The following is a 17,592-nucleotide window of genomic DNA, read 5'->3' on the forward strand; positions in this document are numbered from 1 at the left end:
CGATGGAGCAGCTGCTCTGTTCCTGACCGTCTGTGTTGTTTGTTCAATGAGTCCATTTCTGGCCGACTTCCAAATTGGCCGAGTAATATTTGAATCTGATTGTTGTCGATTCAGATTTTCTCAAACTCTTCAGCTCATCCAAAAAAACCTAAGAACTAGGAGCAGGAGTAGGCGGTCTGGCCCTTTGAGCCTGCTCCACCAGTCAATAAGACCATAGCTGATCTTTTCCGGGACTCTGCTCCACCTACCTGCCCTCTCTCCATAATCCTTAATTCCATTAATGTTCAAAAGTTTACCTGAAAAACATTCAACGAGATAGCATCAACTGCTTCCCTGGGCAGGGAATTCCACAGAACCACAACCCTTTGGGTGAAGAAGTTCCTCCTGAACTCGGTCCTAAATCTGCTCCCTCTTATTTTGAGGCAATGCCCCCTAATTCTAGTTTCACATTCCAGTGGAAACAACCTCCCTGTTTTTATCTTATCTATTCCCTTCATAATGTTATTTATGTCTCTAAGATCCCCTCTAATTCTTCCAAATTTCAATGAGTATGGTCCTAATCTATTAATCGCTCCTCATAAAGCAACCTTCTCAATTCTGGAATTAACCTAGTGAACCTCCTGTGTATCCCTTCTATGCCGCTACATCCTTTCTCAAGCAAGGAGACCAAAATTGGAGACAGTTGGGTATTTGGCACACCTTCCCTGTTACAGCTTTTTTTAAAAAAGAGCTGCCCAATTTGTCCCATCTCCAGATCCTTTCCCGATGGCCCTGCCATTTGAGCCCTAGAGTCATACAGCATGGCAACAAACCCTTCAGTCTAACTTGTCCATGCCAACTAAGTTTCCCAAACTAATTTAGTTCCATCTGCCTGCGTTTAGCCCATATCTCTCTAAACCTATCCTATCCATGCTCCTGTCCAAACGTCTTTTAAATGTTGTAACTGTACCTGCACTTGTTTCCTTTTTGATGTATCTCCAAACCCACTGTTCAATCTGGTTCCCCCAACCTTTTAGAATCCTTTATAGTTAAAATGAACTAATTAGAACGGTCATCATTTAAACTTTAAATCCATTCACGGTGTGAAGGACACCAATAAGGATCCAGCAGGATTTGGAAATGGAAGATTCCCATCGTCTATTGTTGTATAAGGTAACATACACGAAAAGGTTAATCTATGAGTGAACATGAAGCTCTACCCACTTTGAAGTATAGCACAGCCACTGGATGAAGCATTGGCTATTTGGCAATTGGAGCAAGTCGGTTCAAATCCCAACACAGCAGATGATGCAATTTGAATTCGATAAAATAAAAGGACCTGGTATTACAAATCTACTGATGACCAAGCAACCATTATCGAATGTCGGTAAAAATCCATCAGCTCACCTATATCCTACTGGAAAGAAATCCACCATCCTCACCTGGTCTGGCCTACGCGTAACTCCAGAGCCACAGTAATGTGGTTGACTCTCAACTGCCCTCTGGACAATGAATGCTGGCCTAGCCAGTGATGCCCACATCCTCTGAATGAATTGAAAATAGAAGTGGTTGTGGGACACAATGTCTTTGTAGAGAGGCAAATATCTTCCCTGTCTACGTGAATGGTGTTGTGAAACTTAAAAGAGTTCAGAAAAGATTTACAATAACGTTGCCAGGGTTGGAGGATTTGAGCTGTCGGGAGAGGCTGAATAGACTGGGGCGGTTGTCCCTGGAACGTCAGAGGTTGAGGGGGTGACTTTACAGAGATTTATAAAATCATGAGGGGCATGGTGAAGGTAATAGACATGGTCTTTTCCTTGGGTTGAGGGAATCCAGAAGTAGAGGATCCTGACCCCACGTGGGGCTGAGGGTGAGAGGGGAAAGGTAGAAAAGGGACTTAAGGGACAACATTTTCATACAGAGGGTGGTGCGTGTGTGGACTGAGCTGCCGGAGGAAGTGGTGGAGGCTGGTACAATTACAGCATTTAAAAGTATCTGGATGGGTACATGAACAGGAAGGGTTTAGCGGGATAGCAGCCAATTGCTGTCTAATGGGGCTAGATTAATTTAGGATATCTGGTCAGAATGGACGAGTTGGACTGAAAGAGGTGCACAGCACAGAAACAGACCTATGACTCTGAGTGGAATACAAGGGTAAGTGACTGCGAGGAGGGCAGAGGAAAGGACACTATAAAAGCCTGTCTGAAGAAATGCAAAATGCCCACTGACACAAGGGAATCACTTGCCCTCAAAATGCACAAACTGGAGAAACAACATCCATGAAGTAACCAACCACACTGAGAGAAGACCAAGTGCCAGCAGCAGAAAGAGCAGGCAGTATCCAGAGGGTCTTACCCCTCCTCCTCCACACCCTGGCCTCCCCAGACACCACCTGACCCCACGTGGGACACAGTCTGCACCTCCAGGATTGGTCTGTTCAACCATCGTAGAACCCACATTGCCAGAAGAAAGCAAGTTATTCTCAACCCTGAAGGACTGCCAATGAAGAGGAGTTATGTAATAAAACGCTTAAGGTAAGGAGAGACTTTTTGTCATTCAGCTTTTGAAACAATCCCTTTAACTGGCATCAAAGGGAGAATTGGTGACAATAAACAGGTGGTTGGTTTCCAGGTACCAAGATACAACAGGTTTGAAATGGATGTTGCACCCAAACATAAACAGATTGTTTAATGGAGGAGCTGCTGGTTTGAGGAGGGGGGGGGGGGGGGAAGGTGGTGGTGGGGGAAGGGAAAGAGAGGAGGTTTATAAGTTGATGGAACAGGTCTGCAAAGGGAATATCTAAATTGCTTCTCTGTCATGACAATGGATCAAAATCCCTGTCTACTTACAGACAGATTGAACTTCTCATGAGAATGTGCTTTTGAAAAGAGGACATACAGCCAACAGATGACTAGATTTAGATTCAGTGACTGGCAAAGCCCTGGGAGGAAGCATGGAATGTCATACCAGAAAAAGCTGCTCAGAAAACCTCAAACAGCAACACCTCAAAGGGAAAGATTCAGTTCAAAACAAGCTAGACAGTGATCCTCTTTGGCTACAGACGTAATGAGAGGCTGAATATCCCTCAACAGAAAGCCAACTCCTGAGGATCATGCCTCACTGTTTTAACTTTCCAAGAAGTTATGAAAAGGGTTAAAATATATATATTTTAGTGCCTTGCGTTAGTGGGCTGTAAAGATCATAACCCAAGAACAGGTTTTAGAATTCCCACCTCCCTTCTCTTCCCTCCCTCAATGCTGCAGCTAAGAGGAGATTGAATCTCACTGTAGTGAAAGCTCAAATCACCATTGATAAGAAAACCACACACAGGTCTTTCAACAAATGCACAAAGCTCGGTCTCTTGAAATAAACTGCTTCACGGTTACACTCTAACACAGTGACCAATGTTTCACATGCTCTTCACAGAAGAACGATGCATAAACCTTCAAAGGAATTTCTTCCCCCAGAGGGTGGTTAATGGGTAGAATTCATTCCTAGAGAGGGCTGTGGAAACCAGGTCATGGAGTGTGTTTCAAACAGATGGATAGGTTTTTCATTAAGGGGAAAATCAAGGACTGCAAGGAAAAGGCGAGAGAATGAGATTGAGAAACATGTTTGAATGGGAGTAGATAATCGGCTGTATGAGCGAATTCTTCTCCTTATCTTGAGGATACTTACCATTGTGCTCAGTAGCTAAGAAATTTACCTTTTAGTTTTAGAGCCGGATTAATTTTTCTCCTTTGACAAGCAAGGTATATTTGTGCCAGTAAAGGTGTCAAGGGATAATGGTTTTGTGACCCACCCAGAACTTGGTTTATCCTTTCTCCCCTGGGATTATAACCAGAGAATATCTGGTCAGGAATAACCATGGATTAAAAAACGACACCTGCCCAGTAAGTGGTTGCAGCAGATCAGGGAATTGGCAGGAGGGGTTAGGGAACAGTGCACAGCCAGAATTACACCCACAGACCAAGTAAAGGGATTATTCAGGAAAGCATACTGTTACTTTGGAAGTAAGAAAATGCAGCTGTGAAGTGGGAAGCATCCCACATTTGAAGTTAACGCTTTCCCAGCAGCATAGGGGGACTCTGCCTCTAAATCCTGAAAGACCACCCAAAAAGAAAAAAAAAATCTACATTTTGTATGATTAGGTTAAGTTTTAATATCTGATGTAGGTACTGGGCTACCGGTTAACAGGCTGACCTTCCACAGAAGAAGGAGCCACCCTAGTGATACTACAGTCAGTAGAATTCTCCAACTGTCAATGGATGATCATTCTTAATTTAGTCAAAGACTAGGTTTGGTGGAAATATGGAATAAATAAGATTGGTCCTTTATCTTATTGCATGGCACTATAACCTTGAAAAATATTCTGTTAGCTAATGGGCTGTTGCATTGCAATCAGCAAGTTTATATGCTACACTTAGCTGAGATATTAGTGGTCACAGCTTTAAGTTTGTGCATTGCATTTTAAACATATACCTGAAGTTAATCATTAGAGCAACAGGAAATAGTCAAGTATTCAGGTTGCAACACTCCAGACAGGATCTCCCAGTAATGCTTAGAAATGAACATATTGATCAATATTGGAAGGTTAGCTGGAGCAGTAGGTCTTCCCAGCTTGTAGAGGGCAACACTTCCAGATTTCACTTTCAAATAAACAAAAACCAAAAAACAAGTGTTTAGACTACAGGTAGTGAACATTTATTCACTGTACATAGTTTCACAATATATCCCAGGTCACCACTAGAAGTCAAGCCATTCATCTCTACAGCATAGCCCAACCATAGTCTCAGCCCCTGCAGTCAGTTCAGTCACTCTCCCCCAGGGTGAGCCTGTCAAACAGGTACTCTCCCAGGCCATTCTCAGGGGCTCCCAGTCTCTTCAGGTTGGTGATGTGATCTCCCAGCTTCTTGATCATCTTCACTTGCTCATCCAAGTAGTGCCTCTCCAGGAAGTCACACAGCTGGAAGGGAAAGGCAAGGAGGAAACTAGTTAGATACAGAACAAGAAAACCAGAAATCAACTTTAAGAGTTTGAATTTCCCCTTTTGCCAAAAAGAATGTAGTCAGTTTGAGAAACAATGGATGAGTTCCATTACAAGACCTTTCCCTTCACCCCCAAAACCACTATGTCCCAACATTTAGCAGTCAGCTTAGAGACCTTGAGGCTCATGAACAAGTCTTGTCCAAAAGCCTACATTAACATTAGCAGGAGGAACTCACATGAGGGTCAGTGTGGCCAGAGGAGAGTTTGTGCAGATCCAGCAGACTCTGGTTCACATCCTTCTCCATTTGCAGAGCTCTCTGCATTGCCTCCAGACCATTGCCCCACTCATCCTGCTCTGGCTTCTGGAGAAGGGAAGAGGCAGATGCTTCATGAACGAGCATGTCATAGTAGTTACAGCATTGAACCAATTGGTTCAATAGTTTCAAACATAGTGCCACAAGTTAGAGTTAGAAACAACTCCCCTTCTCACATGAAGATTCTTGGCGTCCTCCATTGCTATAATCAAAACTGCAAATTGGAAGAATAGCACCTCATCTTCCACCTGGGCAGCCTACAGCCCAGAGGACTCATTGATTAGATTAGATTCCTTAGTGTGGAAACAGGCCCTTCGGCCCAACCAGTCCACACTGACCCTCCGAAGAGTAATCCACCCAGACCCATTTCCCCTCTGATTAATGCACCTAGTACTATGGGAAATTTAGCATGACCATTTCATCTGACCTGCACATCTTTGCACTGTGGGAGGAAACCCACACAGATGTGGGGAGAATGTGCAAACTCCCCAGACAGTTGTCAGAGGCTGGAGTCAAACCTGGAGCCCTGGTGCTGTGAGGCAGCAGTGCGAGCCACCATACTGCCCCCATTCTCTAGTTTCAAATAACTTCCTTCAAGCAGATTCATTCCTCCCATTGACCAACCAGGTCATACCCTCTACTTGTCTTCACCTATCACCACCCTATTTATCTGTAGCTCCCCTACACCCACCCCCAGTCCTGAAGAGGGACACCCAAAACATCAACTTCTCCACCTCCTGATGCTGCCTGGCTTGCTATGTTCTTCCAGCCACTTGTCTACATCAAGTTCCAGTGAAGATGGTTAGAGATGTAATTAAACCCAACCTTGACATCCTGCAGGAGGACTCTGCCTCCACGTTTATTCTGGAATGCCATCAGTTTCTCAGCGTGTTCCCATTCCTCATGGGACTGCTCCTTGAAGAACTCAGCAAAGTGACGCAGGGCAACATCATCCCGGTCAAAGTAAGAGGACTGCAAAAAAAAGAATAGTCAACTAGGGTTATAACTATTTTGAACTCATTTCCCTCCAAAATTAACTGAAAAATTAATTTAGGTTGTCTTAACATTGACTATTTTCCTCAGTCATCTTTAAAAAGTTCCACATTAAATGTCTAATTAAGCTGCTGGACAAGTGCCTTCTACTGCAGGTAGAGAAGGTCAGACGTCAACATTCTGAATGATCAAAAAAACAAACAAGTTAAAGGGAACCTTAGAACTTCACCCAACCAAAAAAAAAAATTAGTTGTAGTCATCCCATTAAGAGCTTATTTCCCTAACATAAATAGGTATGAGTACTTGTTAATCAGCATGAAACTGCTCAGTTTCCTGCAATGAATCTATACACATATTACTAATACCTCTGACGCAGAGGACACTTGAACCCGAGCTGAGACCCAGTGGTGGGGCGCTGCCACCAATACAGCCTTCATGAGGAGCTACTGTGCTTTCTCAGCCACTAGTTAGAGGAGTTGAAACATAGGAGCCATTCATTCACTCCACAAATCACCCCTCACACACCAGAGAGGGGTTCATTGCTTAAGTATTTCCCACAGACCCCAAAAGTAAAGCAACATAAGATATTGCATTCAACTGCAGAAAAGTCACACTTTTAAGAACATAGTCACACAATTACAAGGCTCACCATGGAGAGGTAAACATAGGAGGAATAGAGCTCCAGGTTGATCTGCTTGTTAACAGCATCCTCACAGTCCTTGTGGTAGTTCTGACACACTTGGGAGGCCATCTTCACTATTCCTACTCACTATCACCCAGACAGCTCTAAAACTAAGCCTTTCTCCCACAAGCTCTTGAATTTATCCTCCTGGGACATCCCGCGCCCAACCGGGGAATGACATCACCAACAATGACTGACAATCCCTGACAGCCAACCAGATATCCCCTATCAATCCAGGCACCAATGAACAAAGAAGAGGAGGATGTGGAGGAGGAGCTGAGACCTACAGCCAATCAGAGACTTAAAATACAGAGAGGTTTGGGAAATTCATCTCATTGATGTCACTGCTTTTGGGTTCCATGACCTTCTTCCAATATTGAAATGTCTCCCTCAAATCTCTGCGACCATATTCATGTCCAGCAGTCTCTTAAATGTCCCCAGTGATCTTGCTTCCACAACTGCTGCTGGCAACGCATTCCATGCTCTCACAACTCTCTGTGTAAAGAACCCTCCTCTGACATCCCCTCTATACTTTCCTCCAACCAGCTTAAAACTATGACCCCTCAATTAGGTCACCTCTCAACTTTCTCTCTCGAACAAAAACAGCCTGAGATCCCTCAGCCTTTCCTCATAAGACCTTCCCTCCATACTAGGCAACATCCTAGCAAATCTCCTCTGAACCCTTTCCAAAGCTTCCACATACTTCCCATAATGCGGTGACCAGAATTGTATGCAATACTCTAAGTGCGGCCACACCAGAGTTTTGTACAGCTGCAGCATGACCTCATGGCTCCAAAATTCAACCCTTCTACCAATAAAAGCTAACACACACAATCCTATCAACCTGGTGGCAACTTTCAGGGATCTATGTACATGGACACCGAGATCTCTCTGCTCATCTACACTACCAAGAATCTTACCATTAGCCCAGTACTCTGCATTCCTGTTAGTCCTTCCAAAGTGAATCACCTCACACTTTTATGCATTAACTCCATTTGCCACCTCTCAACCCAGCTCTGCAGCTTATCTATGTCCCTCTGTAACCTACAACATCCTTCTGCACTGTCCACAACGCCACCGACCTTAGTGTCATCCGCAAATTTAGTATGTATATCCATTTATCACCAGTACACAATGAATCTTTTTACAAACATTCATCTCAGGTGCTGAAAGGATCATGTAAAAAAAGTAGATCTAAAAAACTATCTTTTTATGATTATATTAATTTTATTCAAGTAGGACTAGTTTAGTTTGGGAACATGGTCAGTGTGGAATAGTAGGACCAAAGGGTCTGTTTCCTTGCTATTTGACTTCGTCAGCATCCAGCTTGGAAGTATGTTAACCACATCTAGTCATTGATCAGCTACAATGGCTTCATACTTCCTGCCATCTTTAAGCAGAGTATTGATGTCATGACCTTTCTAATTTTCTGAAGTCTTTTTAAGAATGGTTCAAAGTTATGACTAGCTCCATTATTCATTCAGAAAGCCTACCCACCATAAAAACCATCCTTTCCCTTGTCTCAGACAGTTCCACAAACTGAACAATTGATTTTAGAACATAGAACATAGAACATAGAACAGTACAGCACAGAACAGGCCCATCAGCCCACGATGTTGTGCCGACAACTGATCCACATGTATGCACCCTCAAATTTCTGTGACCTTATGTATGTATGACCCTGCCTCCACAACTGCTGCTGGCAACGCATTCCATGCTCTCACAACTCTCTGTGTAAAGAACCCGCCTCTGACATCCCCTCTATACTTTCCTCCAACCAGCTTAAAACTATGACCCCTCGTGTTAGTCATTTCTGCCCTTGGAAATAGTCTCTAGCTATCGACTCTATCTATGCCTCTCATTACCTTGTATACCTCAATTAGGTCCCCTCTTCTCCTCCTTTTCTCCAATGAAAAAAGTCCGAGCTCAGTCAACCTCTCCTTATAAGATAAGCCCTCCAGTCCAGGCAGCATCCTGGTAAACCTCCTCTGAACCCTCTCCAAAGCATCCACATCTTTCTTATAATAGGGCGACCAGAACTGGAAGCAGTATTCCAAGAGCGGTCTAACCAAAGTTTTATAGAGCTGCAACAAGATCTCACGACTCTTAAACTCAATACCCCTGTTAATGAAAGCCAAAACACCATATGCTTTCTTAACTTGGGTGGCCATTTTAAGGGATCTATGTACCTGCACCCCAAGGTCCCTCTGTTCCTCCACACTACCAAGAATCCTATCCTTACTCCTGTACTCAGCTTTCAAATTCGACCTTCCAAAATGCATCACCTCGCATTTATCCAGGTTGTACTCCATCTGCCACCTCTCAGCCCATCTCTGCATCCTGTCAATATCCCGCTGCAGGCTACAACAGCCCTCTATACTGTCAACGACACCTCCAACCTTTGTGTCATCTGCAAACTTGCTGACCCATCCTTCAATCCCCTCATCCAAGTCATTAATAAAAATTACAAACAATAGAGGCCCAAGGACAGTGCCCTGTGGAACACCACTCACCACTCCAGGCAGAATAATTTCCTTCTACTATCACTCGCTGTCTTCTGTTGGCCAGCCAATTCAGACAGCTAAGTTCCCCTGTATCCCATTCCTCCTGACCTCCTGAATGAGCCTACCATGGGGAACCTTACCAAATGCCTTGCTGAAGTCCATATACACCACATCCACAGCTTGACCCTCATCAACTTTACTCGTCACGTCCTCAATGAAATCGATAAGGTTTATGAGGCATGATCTGCCCCTCACAAAGCCGTGTTGACTGCATTTAATCAAGCCATGCTCTTCCAGATGGTCATAAATCCTATCCCTCAGAATCGTTTCTAACACCTTGCAGACGACAGACGTGAGACTTACTGGTCTGTAATTGCCGGGGATTTCCCTATTTCCTTTCTTGAAGAGAGGAATTACATTTGCCTCTCTCCAGTCCTCAGGTACGACTCCAGTGGAGAGCGAGGATGAAAAGATCTTCGCAAGTGGCGAAGCAATTGCATTTCTCGTTTCCCAAAGCAGCCGAGGACAAATCTGGTCTGGGCCTGGCGACTTGTCAATCTTAATGTTTGACAAAATTTTCAGCACATCAGCTTCCTCTATCTCTATCCATTTCAGCATGCACACCTGCTCTTCAAAGGTTTCATTCACTACAAAGTTTGTTTCTTTCATAAAGACAGAAGCAAAAAACTCATTTTGGGCTTCCCCTACCTCCTCAGATTCCACACACAAATTCCCTATGCTATCCCTGATCGGGCCTACTCTTTCTTTGACCATTCTCTTATTCCTCACATAAGTGTAAAATGCCTTTGTGTTCTCCCTAATCCGTTCTACCAAGCCTTTCTCGTGCCCCCTCCTGGCTCTCCTCAGACCATTTTTAAGCTCCTTCCTCGCCTGCCTGTAATCCTCTAGAGCTGAGCTTGACCCTAGCTTCCTCCACCTTATGTAAGCTACCTTTTTTCCTTTTGACAAGAAACTCCACTGCTCTCGTCATCCAAGGTTCCTTTATCTTACCACTTCTTGCCTGTCTCAGAGGGACATATTTATTCATCACTTGCAACAACTGTTCCTTAAACAGTCTCCACACGTCTATAGTGCCTTTACCATGGAACAATTGCTCCCAATCCATGCTTCCTAACTCATGTCTAATCGCATCATAGTTTCCTCTTTCCCAATTAAATATCCTCCCATTTTGCCTCATCCTCTCCTTCTCCATAGCTATGTAGAATGTGAGGCAGTTGTGGTCACTATCACCAAAATGCTCTCCCACCACAAGATCTGATACCTGCTCCGGCTCATTGCCGAGCATCAAGTCTAGAATGGCCTCTCCCCTCATCGGCCTGTCAACGTACTGAGTTAGGAAACCCTCCTGAACACCCCTCACAAAAACAGCTCCTTTCAAATCTTCTGTGACAGTTTTGTGTGATAGTTGCCTGTTAAGATATCCAGATTGTGAATTTTAAAGTTTACTTCTCCATTGAGTTATTTTTTTTCACATGTCCCACAGTTTAGTGGTATCACGCTGATCTTCTAAAGATTATTGAGATGTTGAATCTGTGCAACCCCTTGTCCCCAGTTGTCTTAATTTTCACTGCTTGGTGATCTGGCTCTATGACAGCCAGCTGTAAAAGGTGGAGCTCCATTTTATTTAGAATATATAAATTCAGATAGTGTGAATTGAAGGGTCACAGACATCCTAAGTAGTTTAGGATAACATTTTTGATGCTATCACTTTAAAATACTACTTATAGCCTGTTAGCTGTGTTGGGGGAAAGCAATCCCTACTCAAAGGTTTTGGTAAAAACCAAGATATTGCTATTTGTGCAGTTGGATGTAAACGTAACATTTGAAATATTTAAAGTCTTGTGGAAACTGTCTCCCATGATATTCAAGCTTGAATGCTGCTTTTCTTTCTTCTTTACAAAAAAAAAGCACGTGGCTTTTGCTTTATCAGTAAATACTGAATGGTTTACTTAAAGCTTAATCTTTGTTGTTGGTAACTGAAAGTTTCAACTTTTAAACCTTTGAGAGCATGGCCCCTTGGGTGGGGGCACATCACGGTTGTGCATGTGTGAATACACCAATGATGCAGGTAAACCTGATCAAGCGCTTAAACCAAAAGGCAGCGACAATTTGGGTGCTATCCCGATCACTAATCATCATTACAGCAGCTAATAAGCACATGATCTGGAAACTGCGGCTCTTCACTTTTTTTTCCCCAACCATGAGGAAAGCAAAGGAGAAAAGTAAATAATTCAGGAGGAGAATTTATTGGCTCTAGGAGTATCTGTGGGGGGAAGTTAGCATACGTTCTGTCCAAAATGCTGCAGCTCTTTAGAGCTCCTCCCCCAAGGTGCTACAAACCTGTTGCATTTCATTTGCATCAAGATCAGATTTCCAGAATTTCACTTGCCCAGAAAGCAGTAGAATATTTGGATTAATGACCTGTCTACGGGCATTCCACTCCTAATTCCATGTGCAACAATTTTAGATGTCGTACCCAAAAAACAGAATTATTGTATCTGTGGGCAGGAGATGCTGAAAGATTCGAGGCACTGTTCCTTGAGCAATTCTTAACCATGAATATTTGGGGAATTGATATCGATGCAAGAAAAATATTCAGGGTCAAGGGCAACAGTCCAGGTTTTGATCTCCGATCCAATCCAGTCAGCATTAGCCCAAATGTTTTTAGGGATTTAAAAAAAAAAAATCACAATACTAGTTAACAGCCCAATAGGTTGATTTGAAAGCACTAGCTTTCTGAGTGCTGCTCCTTCATCAGGTGGTTGTGGAGATTTTTGGGTTGGAGCAGGGAGTGATCTGGCTGCCCACCATTTAGGTGGAAATTTTAGTCCAAAGAAAAAAAATGCACTGAACAATTTACATGAGTGGCATAACATTCTATGATTGCAACATAGAAAAATGCCAAAGAGGGAGTTGGGTATTTTTTAAAAAATTTGCAGCAAGCTCATGATAAAACTGAAGTAGCCCAGTGTACTGGTCTTGTGTTTAAGAACAGCACCCATTTAACACCATCTTGTCTATTGAGCAGTTTATTTACTGTTGAGCTGTCATTAACATTAAGCCAAATCTGTCATTACAGGACAATTTCAACTACACAAGCCAAGTACTAAACAGTTCAGTCACTCTCCCCCAGGGTGAGCCTGTCAAACAGGTACTCTCCCAGGCCATTCTCAGGGGCTCCCAGTCTCTTCAGGTTGGTGATGTCATCTCCCAGCTTCTTGATCATCTTCACTTGCTCATCCAAGTAGTGCCTCTCCAGGAAGTCACACAGCTGAAAATAAAAAGCAAAAAATTTTCTTAACAGTAGGAATCCCATTCTTTGGTAGATCATCAAGTGATGCCACAGAACTAGAGGTCAGTCCCCTAACTTAGCCCTGAAATATCAATTAGCAGTAGGGTTCAAGAATTACATGACTTATTCACAGTATCCAAAGAGAGCATTTATATTCAATGCCACTACTGGGGGTGGGGTCTTGCAATTTGCCCAGTGATACAGCAAGTCACTGCTAAGCAATGGAATAGCACCTGCCCAAAAAAAAAGTGTTCAATTGAATAAGGTCAGGAAGTTTAGAATAATTTGAGTTGAAATTAGAAATCTTGCAATTTGATTGGACTGCACATGCAACTTCCAACTGTTTTTGAAAAGGGGTCTTAAAGACCAATCCTGAAGGTTTGGCTTTAGTTTTGAATGGGTCCAATCCTGAAGGGCTTATGCCCGAAACATCAATTCTCCTGTTCCCTGGATGCTGCCTGACCTGCTGCGCTTTTCCAGCAACAAATTTCCAGCTTTAGTTTTGAATAGCTAGTTAACATGTAGAAAAGGCACCAGCACAACCTGTAAGGAACAAATGCTCTTTTGTCAATGCTTCAGAGCATGACAAAACACCACATTTGTCCACATTGGTCATAGGCCAATGCAACAGATTCGGTCAGAGCCAACCATATCAGGAGTTAGGGAGGGGATCTGTGCAGACTCTACCAGAGATCTTTTACAATAGCAAGTTTAAAAAACAAGTCAACAATCGTAGCAGAAGGAACTCACATGAGGGTTTGTTATTCCATTTATTAAGCTAGAACCAACGGGTTAAAAATACCAAGAACTCACATGAGGGTCCGTGTGGTCAGAGGAGAGTTTGTGCAGATCCAGCAGACTCTGGTTCACATCCTTCTCCATCTGCAGAGCTCTCTGCATTGCCTCCAGACCATTGCCCCACTCATCCTGCTCTGGCTTCTGGGAGGGGGGAAAAACAGATGCTTCAATGAACTAGCATGTCATAGTAGTTACAATATTGAGCTAACGATCATTTGTTTCAAACATTTAGTGCTACAAGTCTCATTGAAGCTAGATAGAAGTAAAATTAAATCCAACCTTGACATCCTGCAGGAGGACTCGGCCTCCACGTTTATTCTGGAATGCCATCAGTTTCTCAGCGTGTTCCCGTTCCTCATGGGACTGCTCCTTGAAGAACTCAGCAAAGTGACGCAGGGCAACATCATCCCGGTCAAAGTAAGAGGACTGCAAGTAGAAGAGACAAATAGAGAGTCAGAACAGAAATTTCCATGATCCATTCTTTTCCCAAGCCTGCTCAAATGCTGGTCCATTGAAAGCATAAGGAGAAAGAAAAAAAGAGAAAAAAGCCACTTAACATTTGAAAACAAAAATCAGCATTATTGGCAGACTTCAGGGTAACAATTCTGTTTAAGATTAAGACAGTGAAAGGCTTTCCACTAGCTGCTCGAGTTTAACAAGTCACCCAGTTAAATTAAGAACTAGGGATACTAGAAACCAATATTAAAATTAGTATGTCTAGCAGCATTTCAGATAAAAGTTATATTCAATTGGAAGATATTTGATTTTCTAACCCAAAGGATTTGATTGGATAGAGCGAAGTGTTAACAATACTCATGACTATTTACAACATCACATTTGCCTTAATTAGAAAGCTCCATAGGAGTATTATTTTTAGATTTGAACTAGTCAGGAAAGGGGCAGCTATTTTCAAGTAACAATAAACTTATTTTTAAAATATTCACCATACCACATTTAGGGAAAGCTACTGAAATGCATTTAATGAGCTGACTCATATTGAGGTGTTCTAACTACTCAATTGAATTTAAGGCTGACTTCATTCTATCAGTAGCCAAGCCTCACCATGGGGAGGAATAGAGCTCCAAGTTGATCTGCTTGTTAACAGCATTCTCACAGTCCTTGTGGTAGTTCTGACACACTTGGGAGGCCATCTTCACTATTCCTACTCACTATCACCAGATAACTCTAGAACTAAGCATCTCTCCCACAAGCTCTTGTATTTATCCTCCTGGACATCTTGCACTCAACCAGAGAGATGTATCATCAACATTGATTGGCTATCAGGGATCATCACTGGGAATTGCTCATCAATCCATGCACCAATGAACAAAGGAGAGGGGATTGTGTGGTTGGGGCTGAAACCCAGATCCAATCAAAGATTTGGATTGCAGAGAAGTTTGGGAAATTAGGCCTGATGATGTCATTGAGGTTTTCATAATCTGTAAAGATTTCTCTGTTTCATACCGTGGAACTTGACTGCCTGCCCCTCTTCCGCGGATACGTTAGAGCCCGGGTGTCCTTGGAGAAGGAGCACGCGGTGTCCACCAACACCCTGGAGTTGTTCAGGGAGAGGTGGGCGCCGCAGGGAGTGGAGTGCATCATTTCTCCCTCCAATTCTATTTTGATTTAGTCCCTACCCTCCCCTTCACTGTTTTGATCACACAGCACTGTCCCTTGATGTGAAGGGCAGTGTTTGTCACTGGCCACCCGGGTGTTTTCCTATCTTCCTGGTGGTGGAAATTGAATAAAGATTGGTGCAGTTTGTGTCTTTCACTGTGTCTCACACCTGCACACACACACCATGGGTTCTGGGGATAAAATAAGCACTACCGCACTTAGGTGGTAGTGTGGGGGTTAAAAAGAAAAAAGGGGAGTGTGGAGAAAAAAAAAAAGGAGTGTACCATGGGTTCTGGGGATAAAATAAGCACTACCGCACTTAGGTGGATAAAAAAAAAAAAAAAAAATATATACACAGGAATGAGCTAGATGGTGGGAAAAGAAAAAAAAAAAGAAACCCAGATCCAATCAAAGATTTGGATTGCAGAGAAGTTTGGGAAATTAGGCCTGATGATGTCATTGAGGTTTTCATAATCTGTAAAGATTTCTCTGTTTCATACCGTGGAACTTGACTGCCTGCCCCTCTTCCGCGGATACGTTAGAGCCCGGGTGTCCTTGGAGAAGGAGCACGCGGTGTCCACCAACACCCTGGAGTTGTTCAGGGAGAGGTGGGCGCCGCAGGGAGTGGAGTGCATCATTTCTCCCTCCAATTCTATTTTGATTTAGTCCCTACCCTCCCCTTCACTGTTTTGATCACACAGCACTGCCCTTTGATGTGAAGGGCAGTGTTTGTCACTGGCCACCCGGGTGTTTTCCTATCTTCCTGGTAGTGGAAATTGAATAAAGATTCGTGCACTTTGTGTCTCTCACTGTGTCTCACACCTACATCCACACACCATGGGTGCTGGGGAAAAATAAGCACTAAGAGAAAAAGAAAAAAAAATATAAAAAGAAAAAAAAGAGAAAGAAAAAAAAAGAAAAAAAAATACCGTGGAACTCATAGCAGGCAGGGCAGCGGTAGACGTCCAGTACGTGGCCACCGCCATCCGACGCCTTAAAACGGCGGTGCTCGGACCCGACGTGGTGCACCAGTTGGAGGACGCTCAGGTGTGCGGTGGGATCCCGTCCGCGCTCACCCCAGCCCGGACGGAATTTCACATTGGCCCCAAGGTCCCGTACTTCCCGCGGGAGCCTGTGCCCCACAACCTGAGCCGCCTCCGAAATTTTAATTTTGTCTCATTTAGGGATGTGAAAAGGAAAGCCCTGTATAGACTGCTGCTGCACACCGTCCACCTCTTCCCCCTCATCCACCGCCCGGACACGCCTTGGCGTGCCCATTTGCTACTGGACGGTGGGGATCCCCAGTGGAGGGCTCTCTACGCGGCAGTCCTCCCGCTTTCTCTCGGAGATCTGGGGTGGAGGGTGCTGCACGCAGCAGTCCCCTGCAACCGCAGATTGCGGTGGTTCACGGACTCCCAGCCCAACTGCTTGTTCTGTGGCGCTGTGGAGTCCATGGGCCATGTATATATTGGGTGTGGGCGTTTGCACTCCCTTTTTGATTTTCTTAAAAACCTTCTCCTCTGTTTTTGGCAGCACTTCAGTCCCACGCTCCTGATCTTTGGGCACCCGGTACAGAGGAGGGAGGGCAGGTTTGAAGACCTCCTCGTAAGTCTGCTCCTGGGCCTGGCCAAACTGGCCATCAACAGGTCCAGGCAGCGGGCCGTGGAGGGGGTCGTTAGGGCCGACTGCCTGCCCCTCTTCCGCGGCTATGTTAGAGCCCGGGTGTCCTTGGAGAAGGAGCACGCGGTGTCGACTAACACCCTGGAGTTGTTCAGGGAGAGGTGGGCGCCGCAGGGAGTGGAGTGCATCATTTCTCCCTCCAATTCTATTTTGATTTAGTCCCTACCCTCCCCTTCACTGTTTTGATCACACAGCACTGTCCTTTGATGTGAAGGGCAGTGTTTGTCACTGGCCACCCAGGTGTTTTCCTATCTTCCTGGTGGTGGAAATTGAATAAAGATTCGTGCACTTTGTGTCTTTCACTGTGTCTCACCCCTGCACGCACACACCATGGGTGCTGGGGATAAAATAAGCACTACCGCACTTAGGGGGTTAAAAGAAAAAAAAACAAAAAAAACCAGGTGTGCTAAGGGCAGTGTTTGTCACTGGCCACCCGGGTGTTTGCCTAATTTGAGTGTATGTGCAAGGACTCTCCTTGAAGGCGACTATCCCTAGACCAGCTAAAAAAAGAGGAGTGTCCCCGGGTGTCCTTGGAGAAGGAGCACGCGGTGTCGACCAACACCCTAGAGTTGTTCAGGGAGAGGTGGGTGCCGCAGGGAGTGGAGTGCATCATTTCTCCCTCCAACTCTTTAAAAAAAAAATACCGTGGAACTCATAGCAAGCAGGGCAGCGGTAGACGTCCAGTACGTGGCCACTGCCATCCGACGCCTTAAAACAGCGGTG

The 17,592-nt window shown here is 44.3% G+C and overlaps 2 protein-coding genes across 2 annotated transcripts; both read right to left on the reverse strand.

Annotated features, from left to right (window-relative positions):
* Window positions 1–4,789: 4,789 nt before the first annotated feature.
* On the reverse strand, window positions 4,790–7,026 carry LOC122542146 (ferritin heavy chain A-like). Its single transcript, XM_043679562.2, has 4 exons — window positions 6,925–7,026; window positions 6,108–6,254; window positions 5,205–5,330; window positions 4,790–4,945 (listed from the first exon to the last, which is right to left on the reverse strand). The coding sequence occupies exons 1-4, from the start codon at window positions 7,024–7,026 to the stop codon at window positions 4,790–4,792; spliced, it is 531 nt and encodes a 176-aa protein (XP_043535497.2).
* A 5,571-nt stretch (window positions 7,027–12,597) lies between these two features.
* On the reverse strand, window positions 12,598–13,917 carry LOC122542168 (ferritin heavy chain, oocyte isoform-like). Its single transcript, XM_087978016.1, has 3 exons — window positions 13,852–13,917; window positions 13,588–13,713; window positions 12,598–12,753 (listed from the first exon to the last, which is right to left on the reverse strand). The coding sequence occupies exons 1-3, from the start codon at window positions 13,900–13,902 to the stop codon at window positions 12,598–12,600; spliced, it is 333 nt and encodes a 110-aa protein (XP_087834142.1). The 5' UTR covers window positions 13,903–13,917.
* Between the last annotated feature and the right edge of the window lie 3,675 nt (window positions 13,918–17,592).

This window comes from Chiloscyllium plagiosum, unplaced genomic scaffold (assembly GCF_037043375.1).
Source record: "Chiloscyllium plagiosum isolate Xiang-an unplaced genomic scaffold, Cpla_swu_hap1 HiC_scaffold_33, whole genome shotgun sequence".
Lineage (NCBI taxonomy): Eukaryota > Metazoa > Chordata > Chondrichthyes > Orectolobiformes > Hemiscylliidae > Chiloscyllium > Chiloscyllium plagiosum.